The sequence below is a fragment of the Tachypleus tridentatus genome, chromosome 5 (assembly GCF_004210375.1).
Source record: "Tachypleus tridentatus isolate NWPU-2018 chromosome 5, ASM421037v1, whole genome shotgun sequence".
NCBI classification, from domain to species: Eukaryota; Metazoa; Arthropoda; class Merostomata; order Xiphosura; family Limulidae; genus Tachypleus; species Tachypleus tridentatus.
Genome location: NC_134829.1, coordinates 56,564,424 through 56,589,137, shown reverse-complemented (window position 1 = coordinate 56,589,137; position 24,714 = coordinate 56,564,424). Strand labels below are relative to the sequence as shown.

The 24,714-nt window shown below is 34.9% G+C and overlaps 1 protein-coding gene across 2 annotated transcripts; it reads right to left on the bottom strand.

Annotated features, from left to right (window-relative positions):
• Positions 1-18,405: 18,405 nt before the first annotated feature.
• Positions 18,406-24,714, bottom strand: LOC143251219 (uncharacterized). 2 transcript variants are annotated; one of them, XM_076502665.1, is made up of 3 exons: positions 24,623-24,714; positions 21,441-21,530; positions 18,406-19,250 (listed from the first exon to the last, which is right to left on the bottom strand). In XM_076502665.1, the coding sequence occupies exons 2-3, from the start codon at positions 21,463-21,465 to the stop codon at positions 18,886-18,888; spliced, it is 390 nt and encodes a 129-aa protein (XP_076358780.1). In that variant the 5' UTR covers positions 21,466-21,530; positions 24,623-24,714; the 3' UTR covers positions 18,406-18,885. The 2 variants fall into 2 exon arrangements, with proteins under 2 accessions (XP_076358780.1, XP_076358779.1); XM_076502664.1 differs by lacking the exon at positions 24,623-24,714 and adding an exon at positions 22,146-22,274.

The window sequence follows — 24,714 nt, the reverse complement described above, 5'->3', positions numbered from 1 at the left end:
CATTTTATTTCCGTCAATAAAGAACTCTTTTGTTTTTCATAGGCCTTTGGAGAATATAAAGATAGAAATACGAGCTAAGAGAAGCCATTTATGTGTACAATATGTAGTCGTCGCAGCTAAAGTAAAAAATCCATGATTACACGACCTGGATATGCCAGTAACTAAACACTCTTGGCAGAGACCGCAGGTGATTGACACGTGTAGTTAACCTCGAACGAAGACCATTTCAACAGAGATTGTTCTGATAAAAAGGGATTTAAAGCCGCGGCGTCAGACAGACTGCGGTCTCTTTAGTGCCGTGGATGACGCCCGCCCTGATTACCTTATTGATTGAGGGTGACAGTCAATGACAAATGGGAACCCCATGATGAACCACGCGGTTCTTGGTCAATTTGTAGATGACACTAAATCTATCAGTTTTAACTAACTTAGGGTAAGTCAACAACCGAAACTAAGGAGCTTCAGTAAATTGTGCTATGTCATCAACTTACAGAAAACTGTAATTATAATTAATAACCTTCGATAAAGTTTAATGTTTAATCTACTTTTTAAGTACAGATGTGTGTTTCGGTATTTGAAAATTTACTGTAAAAGCATTTTTTCAATTGACAAGTTTATTGTTGGAAATACTGACTTTTGACACGACGTGGATTGTAATATGTCAGTATGTTCCTTCTACACGTCAGTCTGGACTTCACTGATTCCATTACCTTGTTCTTTATTAACACTTAGTAAATTAAAATAATTTATGAAAATAAATGTATGTAAGTGTTATATATATAAGTGTTATACGTAAGTGTTATATATATAAGTGTTGTAACAATTTTTACCAATAATTTCTATTATTGAACTCAGTAATAATTTTATCCTGAACTTCTTTAGGTTTGATCGTGTAAGTAATAATAATAATAAAACAGGAACACCAAGTACTATTCCCCACAAACATGACTACAACGTCACCAACTGGAATACATACTTAGCTAGTATAGAGGTACTGTTTTTCCATTCAAATAACGTACCCCGCGGAACAGTGGTATGTCTGCGCACTTACAGTGCTAGAAACCGCGTTTCAAAACCCGTGGTGGCCAGAGCAGAAATAGACCATTGTGTAACTTTGTGCTTAATTTCAAACAAACCATACAAAAAGTAAGTGTTCAAAGTATGAAACAAATGTAGAATTGTCATTCATTACGCCGGAATTACTAGCCAAACCGTATAATGAGTACTGATTCTTTCTATTCTCAAATACAACAAACTCAGTATCGCAAGTGTACGGGGCAGGCGATAAATAAATATTAAAATATTTAGGCTATATTTTGAGTAATATTTTAACAATACAATACAGGTAGTAACAGATTGAAAGGTCAGTCATCAAATACGACTGTTTCATGTATATGTTTTGCTTAGACACTTATTTTAAACAGCAAAGCGATATTGAGCTCTCTGCTGTGTACACCGCTAAGAATCGTGCTCCCAATTCTGGTATTGTAAATCTTTAAACCGACCACTCACATCGGAGGATTATAAATATAAAATATGCTTGTGTAACTAAGGGTTGTTCATTTGTTTAGAATTTTGCGCATAGCTACACGAAGGCTGACTGCACTGACCCACCCTAAGTTAGCAATGTGAAACTAGAGGGAAGACAGCTAATCATCACCTCGCACCGACAGTTTTTTGGCAACTATTTTATCAACGAATAGAGGAATCGAGTGTCGCATAAAAACACTCCACAGTTGAAAGATCGAATATGATTGGTGTGATGGGGATTCGAACCCGCGATCATCAAATTAGAAATCAAGCGCTCTAACCACCTGGCCATGTCGAGCCATCATCGATGAAGCTGATATAAATTATTTCTAACTTTTAAAAAAATGCAAACGTTATACCTTTACTCTCCAAAAATAATGTTTTATTACCTCCCCCAGCGTTACTGAACTTGATCCATTTCAGTTTTGGTTTCACCTTAAGTCCTTCAACCATGTGCTAGCCTTCAAAAAATAAATACAGTTCTGTAATTCAGTTTAATTCGTCAATTGATGTTTTAGGAGATTAACTATTTGCTCATTCATCTATGACGAATGTAATGAAGAAACCTTATGTTGATGTCCGTGATGCCACCTAAATCAATGATTTTCAAGCAACGTGTTAGAACTCTCTAGGATTTAGTTGTTTTATTTATCTTTCCGTATGCTTTCTTTGTTCCACGTCTACTTTCTATATAACTGTCCAACTTTAATCCTAGCTAGTGTACTCAAGTTATCTATTACTATTGAGAAATCAAAGGAAAGACTGGTGTTCAAAGAAAATTAGGCTTTCCACTGGGATTGAACTTCATCCATCGGTATTAAGAAGAATAATAGGTAATTCGTATCACCTAGTGTCATCCCCAACTAAAGGACATGATAAAACCCTTGTACATTAAAGCTACACTTCCAGGAGATACCTTCTATTAAGTATCATATATGTGAAACTTATCCGCTAAAGAAATTAAACTTTTGCGTGACGGTGTCTAGTAAAACGCACGTGATCGCTTCTGAACCTTTTCGAGAATAGACAGAAAATCAAACATTAGTGAACTACATGATCATATCCACTCCTTGATAACCCACGGAAAGTGACCACTTAAATAAAACCTTTAAACAAAAATTAAGTACGTGCCATTTTTCTTTATTATAAATAACAAGCAATTTGACCAAGTTGTTCTTCCTAAACTGTTTATCGTAAGAACTTATTTGCGTGATTAATCTTAGAATCTCCTTTTAATTTCGATATAAATCTGAAAAGCTCCTATTTACGAAAGGATGTTTGAAGTTACATTTATTATTGATCGATATCTAACCTGTCGAAATGTATTTCTAATTTCCCACAAAATCTACCCAGTGGCACAGCGTTGGGTCTGCGGGACTTATAACGCTAAAATCCGGGTTTCGATACCCGTGGTTAGCAGAGTATAGAAAGCCTATTGTGTGGTTTTGTGCTTAATTGGAAACAAAGAAACTTCCAACGAAAAATCCCTGTGGAATTTCGTTGTACGATAAAAAATTATAAGTTTATACTAATCAGCAAAAGAGTTAAATTAATCGTAATACGAGAAGAAAATGTTTGGGTGTTGGACACATACAATCTATGGATACAATATAAGACCTTTCTAGTTACGTGCTTTTGTCTTCAACCCGATGACAGCAAACTTAAAAGTAACCCAAACACAACTAGCCATTCTTGTGGACGTAAAAGGAATCCTAGACACAACTCGCCTTCTGGTAGACTTACAAGGAGTCCAAGAAACAGTTTTCTCTTCTTGTATCTGCCAGGCAAACGATCCTGGCTGGTCATGCTTAATTCACAGTAGAAATTAACCATGCAAAATGAACCTAAAATACGTGAATTTATCCACATTGGATAAATTCAAATAGAGAAGCAAGCCAATGTCACAAAACAGTTTTCACGTTTGAGGATAATGGTGTGAGGTCGAGCAGACTCGTTACAAAGGCACTTCTTCAACATGTCCTTCCAACAAACATGTGTGACCATATCCGAAAGTCATAAATTGGTCTTCCAACCCATATGAGAAGATTATTGAGTCTTGTTACCATTATAATTACTTTGCTGACCTTTCTTTGTTCAACAAATTAATCGAAAATTCAGTTGTGCAGTTTGAAGATGGAGAAGAGAGTGCTGCCATCTTTCGACTTAAGCTTAACTTCATTCAATAAAATATTTTATAGATCAGTCAAACACAGAGAATGGCTCTTAAAGTTAAACCTTGTCTGGTGAACTGAAAATCATGCCAAATTTTACATTTTATCTCTTTAAAAATATCATTGCTTAAACTAGTAACTTTGTATGTTTCAAGTGACCAATAAAACTTTATATAAACAGAAATAACTTCTCGGGAACGTCATGCATGTGAATGTCATACAAGCGGTAAGTTTTTAATATTTTTTTATTATTTTACTTCAACTGAACGAAGAAGCAAAAGTACTTTATTTTAACGATGGTCAACTGGTGGAAAAGCAAAAAATAAACCACAAAAACATTTATTTGTAAAAAGTACAAGTCCTTTTATCGTAACAGAATTTTTAATAAGTGTTATCTCTGTCACGTTCCGTGAACGAGTCCGCTCTGGAAATATACGTGGATATAAGTCATCCCACCGTTCTTGCTCTAACACTTATAATTATAAAACCTTCTTATTATGTTTGTAAGTCCTGGGATAATTCAGGCAAACAGTGATAGTTGTGCGGTTATCTCTATGTAATTTTCAACTATTTCAGTTATTTTTTACAAAGACAACTGATTATCGAATCCTCGTAACACCGAAAATTCTTGCCCTCTACAATCCCCTATTCGTTGGTAAAAGAGTAGCCCAAAGGTTGGCGGTGGGTGGTGATGACTAGCTGCCTTCTCTCTAGTCTTACGCTGCTAAATTATGGACGGCTAGCGCAGATAGCTCTCGTGTAGCTTTGCGCGAAATTCAATACAAAGCAGCAAGTTGAAAACATGTACAGTATTATTTTCAACTGATGGGATGGGAAAGGTCCCTGAGAACCCAGTACTTTTTTATAGGTAATTTAAACCATATGGGTGATTCTTTGGTGTTTTTATCAGATTCGTACTGAATAGTTCCACCATGTACCTAAATTGGTGCCAGATTAGATCGATGCAGATTAGATCGATATCTGCTATAAGGCTTCACTCATGTCGAAAAGCCTTGTTAACGCGCTCGTCTGAGAGCAACTGGCAGAACATTTTTTTTCCGATATTAACACACAGATACATAAGGGTTATCATGCTAACCTGCCATAATTGTGTTCTCCTGACAGAACACTTTGTTTTCCGATACTAACACACAGATACACAAGGATCACGTGCGCTAACCGTTCCTAATTGTAAACTACTTGCCTCCAACCGAAAGGCAAGACTTGACTGTAACTCTTATAATGCACCCATCAGCCCAAAATTAAAAATGCATTTTATTAACGTTAAAACATGCGAACAAAACCCTCGGGCTACAATCCGACAGGGATAACCCTTGTCAAATCGTACACCTATTTTTATATGTGTACACATCGGAAAGTTTCAACAAACAAAGTTTCAGTATTGTTGGCCCTGCATGGCCAGGTAGTTAAGGCACTCGACTCGTAATCTGAGGGTCGCAGGTTCGAATCCCCGTCACGCTAAACACGTTTGCCCTTTCACCCGTGGGAGCGTTATAACGTGACAGTCAATCCCTCTATTTGTTGGTAAAATAGTAGCCGAAGAGTTGGCGGTGGGTGGTGAAGACTAGCTGCTCTTCCCACTAGTTTGACACTTCTAAATTAGGGACGGCTAGCGAAGATAGCCATCGTGTATATTTGCGCGAAATACAAAACATAGCAAACCAAATCTCGTATTGTTATGTTATTAGAAGAAACGTCACATAAATTATCGGATTCATTTTAATAATTAATAACAATTAAGTTAAATAAACTGGAGTGTTCTGGTTAAAATATTTAAAAGTTATTATTTTTGAAAATAGATGCCATATGTTATGGTCACCCTCCAGATTAGATTTCTCAGCCACCAGAATGAACTCTGCCAGCAAGAAACCTAAAGACGTTTCTTCTCCATATTGTTATCCTTACCAAGAGAATACATTAGCGTCTATTGTAATAAAACTCTGATTTTGTTCGTCATGAATATGTTTGTGCATTCGTGCGCCTTTATTTCAACATATCTAAACAAAAGGCAGATGTTTTTGTGTTGCTGTTGTTTTTTTTTAATTTCGCGCAAAGCTACTCGAGGGCTATCTGTGCTAGCCGTCCCTAATTTAACATTGTAAGACTAGAGGGAGGGCAGTTAGTCATCAGCACCCACTGCCAACTCTTGTGCTACTCTTTTACCAACGAATAGTGGGATTGACCGTCACTTTATAACGCCCCCACGACTGAAAGGGCGAGCATGTTTGGTGTGACCGGGATTCGAACCTGCAACCCTCAGATTCAGAATTCAGAGTCGAATGCCATAACCCACCTGGCCATGCTAGGCCTAAAGGTAGATGTAAATGTGACTTAGTAAACATGTAACTGAAGACAGCTGGTATGGGTATTAAAAGAGAGAAACTTGATGACCTAAGAAGGTCGAAACATTGTTCTCTACTTCATTTTAATACAAATGTTTATACCCATACTAGCTGCCTTGAGATACATTTTTACTTCAAGTGGGTTTCTCGTCATCACATGATTTCGGCCTGGCATGTGAGTCCTTGTTTATTACAGTGTTTTCAATAACAAGCCACATATGGCCAGGTGGGTTAAGGTGTTCGACTGGTAATCTGAGGGTCGCGGGTTTGAATCCCCGTCGCACCAAACATGCTTGCCTTTTCAACCCTGGGAGCGTTATAATGTTTCAATCAATCCTACTATTCGTTGGTAAAACAGTAGCCCAAGAGTTGGCGGTTTTATGATAATGACTAGTTGCCTTCCCTCTAGTCTTACAATGCTCAATTAGGGACGGCTAGCGCAGATAGCCTTCGTGTAGCTTTGCGCGAAATTCAAAACAAAACCCTTATAATGATTTACAACACACAGTAGCTCTGAGAAACTGTGTCGAAACATATTTTGGCAGGTTTTTAACAGCTGTAGTTAATGTAATTACTTAACATTTAACCTCTTCAGTACCGTATACGAGATAACTCGTCCCAGCCCATCGATAACACAGTGCCACGGACGAGTTAATTCGTTCTCAATAATACCTAACTTCAACGCTAGATGTCAGCACCATCCATGCATTTGATATACTTACAAATTGTTTCACTTTCGATCCACAATGGCGTCACGAAAAGGTTACAAAATGAAGAAGCATTAGAGTTGTATTTTGAGCTTGGTTCGGAGTTTGAAGATAGCAGTGGCGATTCAGAAGATTCGGATTTTGAAGATTCTTTTAAAAATACGGAAATACAAGGATCAGATGTAAGTGAAGATGATGATAATTGGCCATCAGCAGCACTCATAAACGGGCGATAACATCAGGGATTAAACGTAAAATTGCAAGTCGTGGTAAGAACAGTTCCAAGGAAAAGTATCCTAATGATAATGATTGGAATGCTGGATCCTTTGCATAGATTACAATCGTTATATAGGAGAGGTTGACAGTGTGTTGCATGCTTATCCGAGTATGCGCAAGGCTGTCAAGTGGTACAAGAAGTATTTTTTCACATGATGGATATAGCAGTGTACAATGTAGTTTACAAACCACTGAGAAACAACCTGTCTTTCCTGGAGCTTAGACTCGGTGTCATCCGTACCCTGATTGAAGATCATCACACCCAGCGCCCAAAATCCACCAAAGGTCGGCCTTCCTTTGCATCCCTAGAAAGTGTAAAGTGTGCTCTGACAAATCCACGAGAAGGGAAAGCAGATATGAATGTACTGATTTCAAAGTGGCTCTTTGTGTTGACCCCTGTTTCAAAACATTTCACATGAAAATGAATTATTAAATGTGTCATGTATTTCAATATCCAAAAATGACATTTTGTACATTATTGTTTCATGTGTTGTACGTATTTCTTCAAACTACTATAAGTTTGTCTTGGAGAAAAAATAGTATTTGTTGCTTATTTTATTTGTTTTAAAAATTACTCAATTCTGCTGAAAAATAACCAGCATAGGAGCTGCCGTAAGAGCTGAAATACTTGGCAGTCAACAGGTTAAAACTTAACTTCTTTCTTTGTTTTATAACAAAGTCACATTAGATTATTGGTAAGAAATTTATCCCCAGATTTTAGTGTTGCAGGTGTTTGGTCTTACTACTGTCCCATTGGAGGGTCTGTGTTTTTTAATTTAGTCGGAAGTGTCGGTAGATATTTTTAACTCATCTTTTTCATATTTATCAAAAATAAAAACTATTAGGTTGACCTTTTTATAAGATTTATCAAAAATAAAAACTATTAGGTTGACCTTTTTTATAAGATTGTCACACATGTACACGGTTATAAATATTTAAAATTCAAAAATAAGTAAAGATTTTCTTACCATAAGTAGTTTTCAAACTACAAAAAATGGTTTGGTAAACTAAACTGTTGTTAGAGGTTATGCGAAATTAAAATAATGTAAAAAAATCATAACGTAACGTATTTATAAACTTATGTACTGGCATGTTGATGGGTTCCTTCAGGTTACCAGATGGATATAATTCACATAACAGTAACGGATGAGTTTATTTTATAATGTTTCGATAGTGCTTGTTCACTTGTACCCTGTTTTAGGCCTAAACTTACTAAGACACTAGCAACAAGAAAGGAACATTTCAGTAATCGATCGAATAACCAAAGATGAATGATAACTAACAGTAGACTAATATATCCTGGTGGTGAAAGTGCTCGACTTGCGATTTGTAGGTTACGGGTTCGAATCCATATCATCGAACACGATCATCTCTTTCGCTGTGGAGCGTTAAAATATAACGGTCAATTCTATTATTTGTTGGTAAAAGAAAAGCCCAAAAACTGGCGGTGAGTGTTGTAGTCACGTGCCTTCTAGTTCTAGTCTATCACTGTTAAGTTAGGGATTGCTAGCGCAGATAGTCCTCGAGTAATTTTGCGCGAAATTATTTAACTAACTAACATTCGTTTGAATGCTTCACTGAAAGTTTAAATATAAAGTTGGATGTTCTCACCGCAAAGCATCGTTTTCACGTTTGTTATCTATTTCTACACTGTACAATTATGTTACAGTCTCTTGCTAGCAGAGCGATAGGTTTACGGATTTACAGCGCTAAAATCAGAGGTTTGATTCCCCTCGGTGAACTCAGCAAATAGTCCAATGTAACTCTGCTACAAGAAAACACATTTTATGTTATTCTGGCTTTGATGTTATCGCCAGTTAGGCTTGCTATCCTAATAAATAAATATCTGTTATCGCCAGTCAGGCTTGCTGTCCTAATAAATAAATATCTGTTTCAATAATTTGATCATTCATAAAATAAACCGAGCATCCAACAGTTGGTATTGAAATTAAGCTTTTCTTAGTTTCTGTGGAACTTTCTTACTGTTTTATGAGAAAGAAGTTATATTTTCACTGTTCTAAAGTTATTTTGTGTATATGGTTTTCTTATCTGTTTACTTAATTGTATATGTATATACATTTAACTTTTTTTTCGAAAACAAATCATTCACAAAAATTACAATTAAGAAAAACGAAAAACAGAATCAGACAGATGTTTAATAGATTAAAAAATGCATAACACCGAAAGACATACATTGTGTTGTGCTGGAACAAATTTGGGAAATCCGCAGGGGTAGATTTTTCTTTTTAAACTAATGTATATTAGAACCAATAGATGACACTACTATATACTTTATGAAATCTCTTATATTTAGAACTTTACAGTTTGTTTGTTTTTTTTTAATTTCGCGCAAAGCTACTCGAAGGCTATCTGCGCTAGCTGTCCCTAATTCAGCAGTGTAAGACTAGAGCGAAGGCAGCTAGTCATCACCACCCACCGCAACTCTTGGACTATTCTTTTACTAACGAATAGTGGGATTGACCATCACATTATAACAGCCCCACGGCTAAAAGGGCAAGCATGAGGATGACGCGACGAGGATGCAAACCGCCGCGACCCTCTGTTTAGAAGTCGCACGCCTTAACCCACCTGGCCGTGTTGGGCCAGAGAACTTTACAGAAATGAAAACTGAATATAACCCCCTGTAGAGAAAGTGGGTATTTCTAGGTTATCGTTAAGTTTTCTGTGTTAAAATATTACATTTACATCAAAACACGGCTCTCTTATTTATTAGTTTTATTTTCACTTCCAGTAAATAAGTGAAATAACGAAAATGACTTGAAGGTTACGATCTGGTCTTGAAATTGACAAAATCAAAAAGGAAGAAAAGAGAAAATGGAAATTTCAAACCAACCAGAAGCTAAACTGTGAAGAATTTGTTACAGCTAACTAAGTAAAAATTGTTACCAGATAACGTAGACCACCATATTGGTTCCGACCCGGATTGTAACCAGATGATGTAGACCACCATATTGGGTCCGACCCGGCATGGCTTGGTGGTTAAGGCACTCCACTTGTAATCTGAGGGTCGTGAATTCGAATCCCTGTCACACCAAACATGCTCACCGTTTCAGCCGTGGAGGTGTTATAATGTTACGGTCAACCCCACTAAAATGATTAGCCAAAAAGTTGGCGGTGGGTGGTAAAGACTAGCTGCCTTTCCTCTAATGTTACACTGCTAAATTAGCTAGCGCAGATGCCCCCTAATGTAGTTTTGCACGAAATTCGAAACAAACCAAAGAAGCCAATGTTGGATTGTGAATCACATAAGATTACAAATCCAGAATCAGTTTTTTATTAGGCTTTTCTTATACCTTGTATAAGGTGTGTGGTTCTCCACATCGCACGTTATGCTGATAAATCATTCCTTTGTGATCATACTTTTATGAAATTTCTTTAAGCTACAAACGCATGCAGTATCCAATACCTTCTTGTTCTAAAGCGTGATATTTGTTTGGTAAAAGCAGCTTTGAAATCAATATAGAGAAACTCACCAAATCCATCATAAGGAAGAGGTCTGCCTAGCACCTGACCTTACCAGGTCTCCAGGATTTATATCACGATACTGCAGTAGCAGTAAATGCTATCAATATTCCTATATTTAGGTCCTGAGGGTGTAAAACTGAAATAAACTTACAACGTTTTATAGCATATGAAATGAAAAGCGCCGGGTATATTTTTGTTTTGTATCCATAAAATGTTTAATATATGAATATAGCTTATAATGTTTTTTATTGCTTTTGGAAAAGCGTCTATTTACTTTGCATGATGTCAAGTAACCGACGCTCACGTGCCTCGTATAATTTATACGTGACCTAAATTGTGCCTATCGAATAGATTAGACAAATTGTTAGGTTAGTGGGCAAACTGTTATCACGTGATTTACTCCACGCACTTGACCACTTGAAATCACAATGATGTTGGCAAATTAGTTTATCCATGTTAGGTTAGTAAAACCGAGTCATGCCTCTGACACGTACCAAGAAAACGAAAGAAAAACAACTTTATCTTGTAGGTAAACACAAAACTGACGGAACAAAATACTTGCTTCATATTTCGTGATATATTTCATGAATAAATAGAAGAGTAGAAACATATTTATTTTAAACAAAAGTTGTATTGTTGTATAATCTTTATTTGTTATCTTGTGATGACCTGTGCTTCAGAGAACAACGAATAACATAAATCACAGGGATTAATCAGAAATTCAGTGGCTTTTTTTTCACTGCACAAAAACACGTAATACCAAGGTAGGACATGATATGACGTCTGCATTTATGTTTGAGAAACCACTGAATCAGGGCCAATCACTAAAAAGGTTTTTTTTTTTAAATTACAAACTTTTTTTGAAAATGCTTAAATAAATCGAATGTCAGCAAAGAATTTTTAGTTAATCTGGTGTCGAACATCTTGTGAAACCCTAAGAACTGATCAAACAGCTGTCGGCTAGGCATGGCCAAGTGGTTAAGGAGCTCGACTCACAATCCGAGGATCGCGGGTTTTAATCCCTCTCACAACAAACATGCTCGTCCTTTCAGCCAGGAGGGCGTTATTTGTTAGTTTTTTTAATTTCGCACAAAGCTTCTCGAGGGCTACCTGCACTAGCCGTCCCTAATTTAGCAGTGTAAGACTAGAGGGAAGGCAGCTAGTCATCACCAACTCTTGGGCTACTCTTTTACCAACGAATAGTGGGATTGGCCATTACATTATAACGCCCCTACGGATGAAAGGACGAGCATGTTTGGTGTAACGAAAAATCGAACCCACCACTCTCAGATTACGAGTCAAGAGCCTTAACCACCTGCTTAATCCAGGCCTGTGTCTAATCTAATACTAAAATAAACTGTGGCTCTTCAATGAACGATGTTGACGTTTGGATAAATTGGAAAGTTGGAAAGTTTTGTGGCAAATGACTTTAACTGTAGTAACTGCAAGATAATGCATTTGATTTATTATAATTCAATAAGTCCCAAATAGTATCCGTATAAGTCTCCATGTACTTCGAATGGAACAAGAAAATGTAACTTCATGGATTGAACTTGCTTCTCTTTATCCACCACCAACTCTTAAGCAACCTTTTTCCCAACCAGTAATAGGATTGACCATGACGTTATAACGCCCCCCTACAGCTGAAATGGTCGAGCAGGTTCGGTGACTGTTGTTCACATTTACAGCCCGCAAAGTGCGAGCTAAGCGCCCTAATCACCAGGCCTTTCAGGGTGATAAGAGTATCTTGGTGTGACAAGCTGGCATGCCTTTTGTTGAAGTTCAGACATAAATAACTGTGTATTATTTGTGCGATTATGCAACAATACTTTATTGGCAACCTCAAAAATACAAAAAACATAATCTTTCTACATTATTGTAAAATTACTAAACATCTCCCAATTGCGTCATACCATACAACACCCTGAATACAATCTCAAATTTAAAACATAATGAGTAATATAAAAATATATGTTTACCCATTCAAGAATGACTGGGGGAGTGACACTCAGCCTACTTTTAACCATTAGACTAGTCATGAAATTAAACCAACACCTCTCAGTGAACGATGTCCTCCAGTCATATGTGTACACTTATCGTTAAATATTTAAAAAGTGACGTAAGCACTACTTTATCGTTTGTTTTTTTAATATAACTTTGATTCTGGATAATTCGTCTTCAAACTGATGATGTATATTAGCAGAAGTTGGTAGAATATTTACATCACTAATTTCTACATACCACAAACCAAGAAGGATATGCTTTCAGTGATGTCGAGAAAACCCACTTGTAGAGAAATATATATGTAAAATATTTTCTTAACCCAAACGAGCCGTTTTTTACATATATATAAGGATATGCTTTAAAACAACATTGTTATTTGTACTTCAGCAAAGGACGCCTCTCGGCCACGAGTTGCACACTCATGAAACACGGCTATGTTCTTGTACTGTGCAATAAAGACAAATCATTGTTTGTGTATCAAAGCTCTGCCATTGGCTGAAATCAATCTGTGAATGTTGGCACAATATGGAGAGAATCGTACAGTGTAAATAAAAGTGTACGAGTGGCTAAATGGGTTTAACAACGGCTGAATATTAGTATTGAATGAAGTTCGATCAAAATGTTCCAGTTGTGCCACCACTGATGAAAAGATAACCCAGATAGATAAAATTATTCATAATAACTGATGAGTATGTATTACTGAATTTATTAATTGAATGAATTTAAGTTAACTTAAACCTCCTTTAGTTTGAATTACAGACATCCATTAACAGTATTGTGTTAACGTGTTTGTCCAGCTTTAGTAAAACTACCAGGGTGGAGGTAACGAATTTCTTTCTCATATCTTTATCGGTGGTAAAATGTGGGTGTGTGATGTTCATCCGGGTGGAAGGGGTGAAAGATACACATGTGAAGTCACAATCACTTGTTTCATTTATTAATTCATTTTACTTGTTGAAGGACACTAGTAAAATATTATTGTTCATAGTCTATTGTATATAAATGTGTGTTTTTCTTTTGTAAGAGGTTATGTTGAATAATATACAAGTTGTTCCTTCAAGTTTTATTGTTTCCGCACTTACGTAAAATTATGTCTATTTAGCACGACTTTTTTCAATTTCCTTTTATTATTTCCATTGTAAGGTTTCTTGTTTGTTTTTGAATTTCGCGCAAAGCTACTCGAGGGCTTTCTGCGCTAGCCGTCCCTAATTTAGCAGTGTAAGTTTTGTTTTTCTTTGTTGTTGGAATTTCGCACAAAGCTACTCGAGGGCTATCTGTGCTAGCCGTCCTTAATTTAGCAGTGTAAGACTAGAGGGAAGGCAGTTAGTCATCACCACCAACTCTTGGGCTACTCTTTTACCAACGAATAGTGGGATTGATCGTCACATTATAACGCCCCCCACGGCTGGGAGGGCGAGCATGTTTGGCGCGACGCGGGCACGAACCCGCGACATTTGGATTACGAGTCGCATGCCTTACGCGCTTGGCCATGCCAGGCCCAGCAATGTAAGACCAGAGGAAAGGCAGCTAGTCATCACCACTCACCGCCAACTTTTGGGATACACTTTTGCCAACGAATAGTGGGATTGACGGTCACATTATAACGCCCCCACGGATGTAAAGGCGAGTATGTTTGGTGCGACGGGGATGCGAACCCGCGACCCTCAGATTACGAGTCGCACGTCTTAACCCACCTGGTCATGCCGGGCCGTAAGCTTTCTTATTGTAATGTCAATTTCGCGAAATTATTATTCTTCATTTTAAAACTAGTTTGGTTACGGACCAGTTTACGCCCGTCGTAGCCAGATGGTTGCGGCGCTCTACACGTTTCCTGAGGGTCGAGGGATCGAATCCCCGTCACATCAAACATGCTCTCCCTTTCAGCTGTTGGGGCATTATAATGTGTAGGTCTGTCCCTCTATTCGTTGGTAAAAGAGTAGCCCAGGAGTTGGCGGTGGGTGGTGATGACTCGTTGCCTTCCCTCTAGTATTTCACTGCTAAATTAGGGACGACTAGTGCAGATATCCCTCGTGTAGCTTTGTGCGAAATTGAAAAACAAACAAACAAAGACTAGTTTGTGAAACAATATCAGCTTCGGACAACTGAATAAAAATAAATAGTTCAAAAATGTTTCGAATATCCACTTTCTCCCAACTTTGATGAACTATGACCTCTTATGTCCAGACAACAGCGTCATGTATCTATAGTGATTTTTTTTAATATTTGTTTTTACAGCGAAACGCTACTAATGGGCTCAAGTCCCATTAAAGTACCATAATTTTGTTATTCTACAGACATAAAATTATGCTAGATTGTATAAAATTCTAGAAATTTATTATCCTTCCTATTTCAGATCCAGTTAGTGCATTTATCCGTTTTATAAAAGTAAGATATATTTGTTGACCTTTACTTGTCTAATTCCACCTATGGGTTCTCAAAGACCGCGGACAAAACGTCTTTATGGATCTCAGAAACCAAGTTTTGTATTGCGCATTTTATTGTTGTTTCTTTTTGTCTATAACTGTCAATTCTTTGCTGCCAAATTATTATTTTTGAACTAATGCTGATTGTCACATTCCTTTTGCCTGTTAAAACCAAATAAGAGTACATTACACGAAAAGCTTAAAACTTCACCTCAAATGAGCATAAAACATGAAATTTTCAGAGTTTGTTCGAAACGTACATAGTCGGGTAGACAGTTCTGTTTCACCATCGCAATTTCTTCCAGTGTTTCCAACTGTCACTAAGTATCCTGTCATGAACTGATCGATGGTTTGAGTTCAGGTTGAGGTAGGGACTATACCTGGAGTAGAATTCCACAACTGCTTCCTCGAACCCCTATCCAGATGATTTCGCTGACCTACTCCTGGTAGTGGAACCACTCACTCTCAGGTTTTAACTATACCTACTCCATTGGTTGCTTCCAAATTGGTTTGTGTGTTCGGTCTACATTCTTCAGCACTATCTCCTGAGACTTCTTCTGAGCTTTCACATCCAAAACATACTCCAAATCTTGAATTATATCCAAAATTTGAGCTGCAGAGAATGATAAACGCCTGCGTGAAACCACCTTTGAAATTTTCTTCACAAAATTCTTCCCTTTTTCGCGTCTCGGAAAAAAATACTAATCGCATGGTGAGGTTCATGAATATGCAAAAAAACATCTAAGGCTAATGAATATTAAATAGGACTTCACTTCACATTTACCCGTAGAGTGCTGCTATCTATTGAATATAGAAAACACTATACGAATTCGACTTTAGTCATTAATTGGAATAAACCGTAAAATCGGCTTCAGTCGAAATTGGCAGCGAAATAATTAATAGGCAACTTTATATTAGTATCGAAATTTGGTACTTCACCATACCAGTTCAACAATTACTTAACAAATTTCGAATTCTTAAAACATGAAGTGATAATTACGTAAATTTGAACTAATCACAAGTTTGTTTAACTCATGTTGTTACAATAAAATACAAACTCCACAAAAAATTAAAATCTTCATCAAATCCAAGAATCATTAGTGATAAGTGTGTCAAAATTAAATAGAAAAATTCATGGTTCATTTTCATGAAAGGTTTTACAGCTGTTGGTGAACTACAAACACCACGATAAAATCCAACTATTCAGTCAAACATGAATATGATGGTTTTGGTGATTTCTCTTCCATCTGATCAGTTAGTTTGAAATATAGGATAACAGTTAAATTACGAACGGCTATATGTAGTTAGGCCTTTCTTAGCTTTACGTGAACATTAAATTAAAATTAACACGTGTGTAATTAGAATCTATGAATAGTGTGACCTTTCAACGTGACACTGTCTTCACTGCCTAAGCAGATTGTAAGGCAGAAAGGATGTATAATATTTTTAAAAGTTTTTTTTTAGTTTTATGAAATATGTTAGTTTATCCTTTATTATCTTTTATAAGAGTTTTATTTCTCACATCTTATGGAAATATAGTAATATGAAACTGTACGATGAGTCTTTGTAAGAAGCCATTTATAATCAGGAACTTCAGACCAAATGTATAAAAGTCCGTTTAGGACTATGAAAGTAGTCTCCTCAAGCTAAACAAAGGCGTACATGTAATGATAAAAAATCTACTCAAGACATAACGATTAATAGGTGATGTTATTAACATCTGTAATATGTATTACTTATTTTCAAACGAAGAAATTTGAAGTTACTTTAAAGTTCAGATTAAACACGATGTTTAGTTAAGCTCCAGGAATTTTAGGATTCTATCATTTTTATAAGACCTATTTTAGTATTCTTAATTTACTACAAACATTTAATTCTTTAAGTTACTTTGTGTCAAAGTAGTCAACGTCAGACTAAATTTTATCTTTAATTAGGCTTATGATTTTTAGCTGTTGTTGTATAGTGTCAGTAGGCCTAATCAATACTGGCACGCAGATACGTTATGTTGTGGAATAGTAGGGCTACTTCTTAAATATTCTTTATTTACTTGAATCAACGTTTCAATATTACGACTCTATCGGAGATGTTGTAGAACACACCCGTAGATCAGGAAATTTAAATAAGAATTAATGTTTCATTTCAGTTTCTACTACAATCAAATTCCGTTTCATGCAGTATAGGCCTAAAACTAAGAAATTATCTAGACTATAGCTCTAATGTTTAGTAATCTTTACGTAAATGTGTTTCTAGTGGAACGTAAGCATCCACTAAAGTATAACGAAATTAGAGAATACTAAATGCTCTGGTATCTTACTGTCACAGTTTATAATTACTATGTGTGAAGTATAAAAAATACATCGTATATGAATTTTTAAGTGATATATTTTACTTATTTATGTGTCAGAAATCTAAATTCTAGCGTGTTAATAATTTTCGTTTCACGTAATCTAAACAACAGTCTGAAAGTTGTTGTGAAATATCTTGATTCAGCACTAATAACTGTTAACAACTGATAGCAACTGTTTACAACTCCTATTTAACAAATTATGAAATGTAATTAAGGTTAGATATGTTCTAAGTAAATACAAAAAAACGTTTTTTAACAACTCATAAAAGAAAGCTCATAGCGCATACCCACAGAATCCAACGGACAGTTGATTCTAGCCTACTTTGTTAAGTGCTCAAATATTATTCTAAATTCTGTGCATCATAATTCTAACAATAAGACTGGTGAAAACTGGTTTTGTGCACCACTTTGCTTTCCTAGTACAATGAACACGTTAACTCATGACCTCTCTTCTCTGTTAAAATTACAATTTTACTCAGTACGATATCACTTTAGTTTGGTTATAGCTCTAGTGTTTAGCTGAAATAATATTATAGCTAGTACAACTTGAAGTACAAGTACAGTATTATAATAAATGTTTGTATTAGCTTAGTATATTTTTAAAATACGTAAATACATCTGTCTGACACACGAAGCAGTTTACTGGCAAGAGAAGTTCCACTGATAATATCCTGGATAGTAGTTGTAACAAGAAAGCAAATGAACCTCTGAATAAAGGTATAATGACAATCATAAAATGAATCCCCCAAGCAGTACAACAACAGTTGGCAAGATTTTATCACTAGCTGCCTTCTTTATAGTGTTTCACTATTAAATTACAGACAACTAACGCAAGTACTCGTGTAACTTTGTAGGAAATTCTAAACATTAAAATTAAATACTGAGTATCAAATTGGAAGTTTAGAAATTTCTCGTCTAATTTCAAATTACTCTGTGGTAATAATGAAGAATTCTTACACAAAACATCCGTGTTTGTTGTTTTTTAAAAAAACAAACTGCACATTAGTCTATTTGCACTAAGCATTGAAAGGATAGAAGTCCACATTCTGATATTATACGATGAAGAATACTGGTGACCAATAAATGTTTATACAAGAATTTCATGTAGTTTATTTTATTAATTCAACATCACAACATTGTATTCTTAAAAGCCACTGTAGTTTCTTATATTGATTACTCATTCACAAATCTAATGGTGCTAGTCTGTTGATGGTACAAAGATTAAATTGAAAAAACATAAAACCAATTAACATTTTGAATCATTATGTTTGATGTATCTAGCTAGCTAATTGTGTAAATAATTATCAATCATTAATTAAACATTTAAACTTTATATAATGACATTTATCAAATTAGAAAGAGAACCAACATAGATTAATGCGCATTCAAGTTGGTATAGTACTAGTCGTCTCTCGAGAATACAGTGAAATATATGTAAAATACTTATTACAATTAAATGTTACATATATCATCTTAAAATTAATTTCTTCTTGCTGTTAATCCATACCATCAATTTACGTGTTTATTTTATCAGTCAAATAATTCACCATCATTAAAGTTTCAATAGTCTTTTCATCTTTAACACTCACAAGTAACAGTACATTTATCCTTTTCGTCTTCACAACACTGAGAAGTGTTACCCTTGGAGTTACAAACACATTTCATCTTTCCGTTTTCACAGCAACAGGTAACGTTACAAACGCAGCTGTTCTTCTTTCTGATTTCTACACAATCCTGACATGACTCCTTCTTACAGTCTGGACTACAACGTGTATCTCCGCATTCACAAACGACAGTAACTGTACATTTGTGTTTCTCCTCTTCAGCTTCTGTACAACATTGAGATGTGTCATCCTTACAGTTACAGACGCATTTCATCTTTCCATTTTCACAGCGACAAGTAACGACACATGTACAGCAGTTATCGTCTCTTATTGTTTCACCTATATAAAATTTTATTTCAGTAACACTTTTAGTATAATACAAATTGCTGCTTAATTTTGTTTTCAATATTACTTATGTATTATATTTGTTACTCATGTCTTTCAATAGTTTTAAAACTTACTTATGTTGTGACCGATACTCGATCGTATAATCTGTTTTTGTCAAAAATGGGCCTTTTAAAAATTAAATTACAAAATTAAAGGTACGTCTTAAAAAATTACAAAAACCTGTGTTAAAATAACACTTTCTATTTCGTAGAATTAACACTCGTCTGTTAGATGAAATCCAACATCTAATATTCATATTTAACATGACATATTTAACTGATCTACTTTTATCAGTTCCGTTCACTGACGTAAAATATGTTTGGTCAGTTTCACAAAATTTCGAAGCGGGACAAACATGTGGGTGATTTCTTGAGATAATCATGTATTTAAATAAACTAAGTATTCATTTTGCAACCGTAAATAATTTACTTTTTTGATAGGCGTTTTGTAACTCTCCTTTCTAAAATAATTACGTTACGACAGTAACGAAACCTATAGAAATAAGTAAATAGTTACTGATGGTCCGTGTGTCATAAGCATTGATCGACAGTTTGAAGTAGAGAAGGTGCCTTCCCACCGACGCGAGCCTTTGTTACATAAAGAAATTAGAATATGTTGCACTTGACGAACCCTAAACTCTAGGGTGTTAGTAATTTTTGTTCCATGTAATCTAAATATCGGTCTGCAAGTTGTTGTAAAATATCTTGATTCAGCTATACTAACATCTAGTATTTTACACATTATTACATATTTAATTTCACTGTTACCAGTTTAAATGTTACAGTCCCAGACAGCGCTGGCTCATGACCTCTATTCTCTGATCATATCGGTCAGTTATCAAATTGTACTATGTACGATATCACTTTGGTTTGGTTATACATCAATATTTAGCTTTAACTATGTGAGGTTACATGTACATTAGTTTATATTTAAATATGTAAGGGCATCTGTCTGAGACATGAACCAATCTACTGGAAACGAATTACACTGTTAACTTTCTGAATACTAGTTTTTTGCTTTAGATTAGATAGAACTGTGGATAAAAAAGCAACGGTAAATACAATTTTGATCTTCAAGGTGAACCAGATCATATCCACAATTACTGGGTAGATTAGCAACAATAAACAGATACTCCATAAACATCTGTTACTTTCTCTTCTAATGAAATGACCCCGTTATGGCCACAATGTAAAACGTTCGTCTAGTAATATTTGAGTCACCGATTCGAATATCACTTCCACACAATATCCTTTACAATTTCATCGTGGTAGTGTTTTATGTGTAGGTTAGTCTTACAATTTGTCGATGATGACCGGTTGCCTTCCCTCTGGTATTTCCCTCGTAAATCACAGAAGAATAGTAGAGAAGTCCTCGTGTAGTTTAGCGCGAATATCAAAAAAAAAAAAAAAAATAAATATCTGTCAGTGATAAAAGAGCATAGTAATTTTAAATTAAATCAATTTCCTCTATGGTAATAGGGATAATATATTAAAATTATGTGTTTTGTTTATATGCAAAACTGCATACAAGTCTACCTGAACTTACCATCGTAAAGGATCGAACTCCATATTCTGATATTATCAGAATAAGGTTACTGCCGATTCAATAAAAAAACTTTTATACAGTAATTTAGTATCATCTTTGTTTTATTAATTTAACATCGTAAAATTATATTCTTAAAAATATTATCTATAGTTACTTATATCGATTACTTTGCCATGAATTGGTTTTAAGACATTATAAAAATCCAATATTACCCGTCTGCATAAGGTATACTGATTAAAGTGAAAAATATTAAAGTATTTAACATTTTGACATCAATATATTTAAGCATGTTTGATATATTTAGCTAATTATATAACAAATCTTTATCAGCCCTTAACTGAAAAGTTCAAATATATATAATAATGTTTACGTATTCAGTGTGATAAGCTGCTAACTGTCTCTAATATTTACGTTAACGTTACAATTTTAAAGTACCTATATCATCATAAAAGTAATATCCTCTTAGTGATCAGTACCATGAATTCACGTGTTTCTCCCTCAAACAATTCACTGAACATTGAAAGTTCAGTAATATAGGAGTAATCATTCTATTTCAACACTGACAACTAACAGTACATTTATCCTTTCTCTTCTTACCTTCTTTCTTACAGATGCATTCCATCTTTCCATTTTCACAGCTACAAGTAACGACACATGTACAACAGCTGTCGTCTTTCTTTGATTCACCTATTTTAAAATAACTTTATTTACATCTTACATACAATAAAAAAACTTCCTGCTTAAATTTTTCAAAATTATTTCTTTATCCTTGGTCGTATAACTTACTTCTTTTTGTCAAAAATGAAGCTTTCAAAATTTAAGTCTACAAAATTAAAAGGTACGTCTTAAATAATTAGGAAAACCTTTTTTAAAAATAACACTTTCTATTCCGTAGAATTAATACACGTCTGTTGGATGAAATGCAACATCGAATATTTAGATTTAAGATAACAGCATCGTGATGGACTAATAAAAATAGCTCAGTTCTGTTAACTGACGTAAAATATGTGTTGTCAGTTTTACCAACTGGGGAACGGAACAAACATGTAGGTGTTTACTTGATACACATGTATGTATATAAACTAACTATTCATTTTGCAGCTAATTTACTTACATTGATAAGAGTACAAAACTTCTGTATTTATATCTCTACAACTATCAATATTATAACAGTTCAGACAAGTGTGTTTATGGAACTCAGTATTGTTATGAGGTAAAAGTGTTTGTATTATTCTCTAAACCTAAGTTTTAACTCTGTACCCCATGAATAGCAACTTTCACGTAGACAAGTAAATAACTTACCAGCTTTTTCCATCTTCAGGGTAATTCTACACAACTAACAACTACGGTTTGTAAACTGTTTCGTGTGTGTTACAATGGTAATAATTAGCTTTCTTTTTCTCAACAACTTCTATTTATTGAGACAATTCTTGTAACATAAAGTGCCGTGTGAAACATTCAAGATAATTCAGCGGTTCGTGTGCAGCTTCTTGAATGATCTGCTCGGGAACAATTAGTCGATTACGAGTCGCACGCCTTACGCGCTCGGCCATGCCAGGCCTACCGATGAGAGTTAGTTTGAACGTGTTAAATCGGATGGGATAACGAAATTGGATTCTCGCATTTCTAATGACCCTTCGATCTCGGCGATCACGTGCCTGTCCAGGTTCCCAGTCACCAAAGAATTTACATTTCATTTCACCATGTCCGTGTTTAAGTAAATAATTTTGCTTGCCCGGAATCGATATATATTTGCACGAGTTCCTGGGGTGTACTATAAAATCCTATCTAAGGCTTGGTATCAGTTGTTACTCCGCCTTGAAACGGACCACCAGCTGCAGGGGCCGAGAGACTTTTTAAAATCACTGGCGTCCCGACGTCACGTCACAGAAAGCTTAGTGTGTAAAGTTTTAACAACAAACAAACCAAAAATAGTTTAAATCCAGTAACACGTTTTTCTTTAAATCAATAAGATATCAAAACACAAATAAGTAATAAACGTAAAATAAATGTTTTAAAATTATATTTTTATAATTTCTAAAAATAACTTCTATATCTTGACAGTGTTAACTATTTTTCGTTTCATCTGCGTGTAAGGTTTTTATTAAATTATTAACATTTCAAACGTAACACAAAGATTTTTTTTACACCCTTTTTGATATTTCGTCAGATTTGAAAGTTAGTTGGGCTGCGTAACTAATAAATTAAAAAAAAATTAAAATTCGACCACAAGGTATTAAAATGTTTATAAACTGTGAGACTTGTAATAAATCTCAACATTTGTTGTTCTTAAACACAAAATTACATTATGACGTATTTATGGTTTTCCCATCACAAGTATCTAAACCCAAGGTTTATTGTCTTAACCCGGAAAACTTATCGTTCGGTATTAAAGGTAGAGAAATATTTTTGTATATATTACATATTGCCGAAAGAGAATGTATTAACATTTTCATTCATTCACGTTCAGATAGCTTTTGTGTGGCTTTGCGCATAATTACAAAAACAAACAAACTATTCACTCGTCAAAGTTAAAATTCAGGATGTCTTTCAATGTGTCACGGTGTAATTAAAAGAGAAGAAATGTGTAATTTATTTTTTGTCTTTCAAAACTTTGTCACTAGCTAAAATCAATCTGAGAATGTTCGTACAAGATGGAGAAAATTAACGCTTTAAAAATATATCAGAATGTCTGGAATACTTTAACAATGGCCGAACGTTATTACTGAATGAAGATCGACCAAAATACTCAAACAATTCCATCAATAATTAAACACTGATGTGTCTAATTCGTGAATATTGAAGTCACATCAGATTGTTTTATTTATTAAATTACTTTAATTCTTGAAACACACTAGTAAAATATAATTGTTTGTAGTCTATTCTCTCTATATAAATGTGTTTTTACTTTAACAAGTTATATAAATTAATATCCAAGTCGTATCACAAAGTTTATTCCTATTTCACTTTTATATTTCAATTTTAAAATATTTTTTTCTATTTCTTTCACTTATTTCTATTTTAAGCGTTCTTGATATCATGTTAATTTCGCCAAATGGTCAGTTGGGTTAAGGCGTTCGACACATAATTTGAAGGTCGCGGTTTCGAATCTCAGTCGCACCAAATATGCACGCCCTTTCAGCCGTGGGTTCGTTATAACGGTACGATCAATCTCACTATTAGTTGGTAAAAGAGTACCCCAAGATTTGGTGGTGGGTGGAGACGACAAGCTGCCTTCCCTCTAGTCTTACACTGCTAAATTAGGGACGGCTAGCGTATGTAGCCTTCGTGTTGCTTAGCGCGAAATTAAAAAAACAAACAAATAAACAATTTATATGTAAAAACGGCTCGTTTAGGTTGAGAACATTTTTTACGTAAGGCTTCTCTACGTAAAAATTTTTCTCAACCCAAACGAGCCTTTTAACATATATATTTTTCTTTACAAGTGGGTTTTCTCGACATCACCAAATAAACAATTTCGCGAAATTATCATTCTACGTTTGAAAACCAATTTGCTTGAGGATCAGTTTGTTAAAAAAAAAAACAGCACAGGGACACTGAATAAAAATAAATAGTTCAAAATTGTTTTGAATTCCAGATGCTACATTCTCGAGTTTCACAAATTTGATAGACGATTGCCTTTTAGTTAGGACAACAGTATCATGTGTCTATAGTGAATATTTTTATATATAATGATACGTTCCAAATCAGCTCAAGTCTTTTAAAAGTACCATAATATTATTCTACTCACATAAAATTATGCTAAATTATATACCAACCTGAAAATTTACTATTCCTGCTATTTCAAATCAAGTGAGTCAAACTACTACAATAAATCTCAAATACCACAATACTAAGTCGATATCCTATA

What these genes read in the sequence shown, in the direction of transcription:
- LOC143251219 (XM_076502664.1), bottom strand. An exon ending in ATGCATCTGTAAGAAAGAAG is followed by an intron (nt 19,251 to 21,440) that starts GTAAGAAGAGAA and finishes AATTTTATATAG; the next exon opens with GTGAAACAATAAGAGACGAT.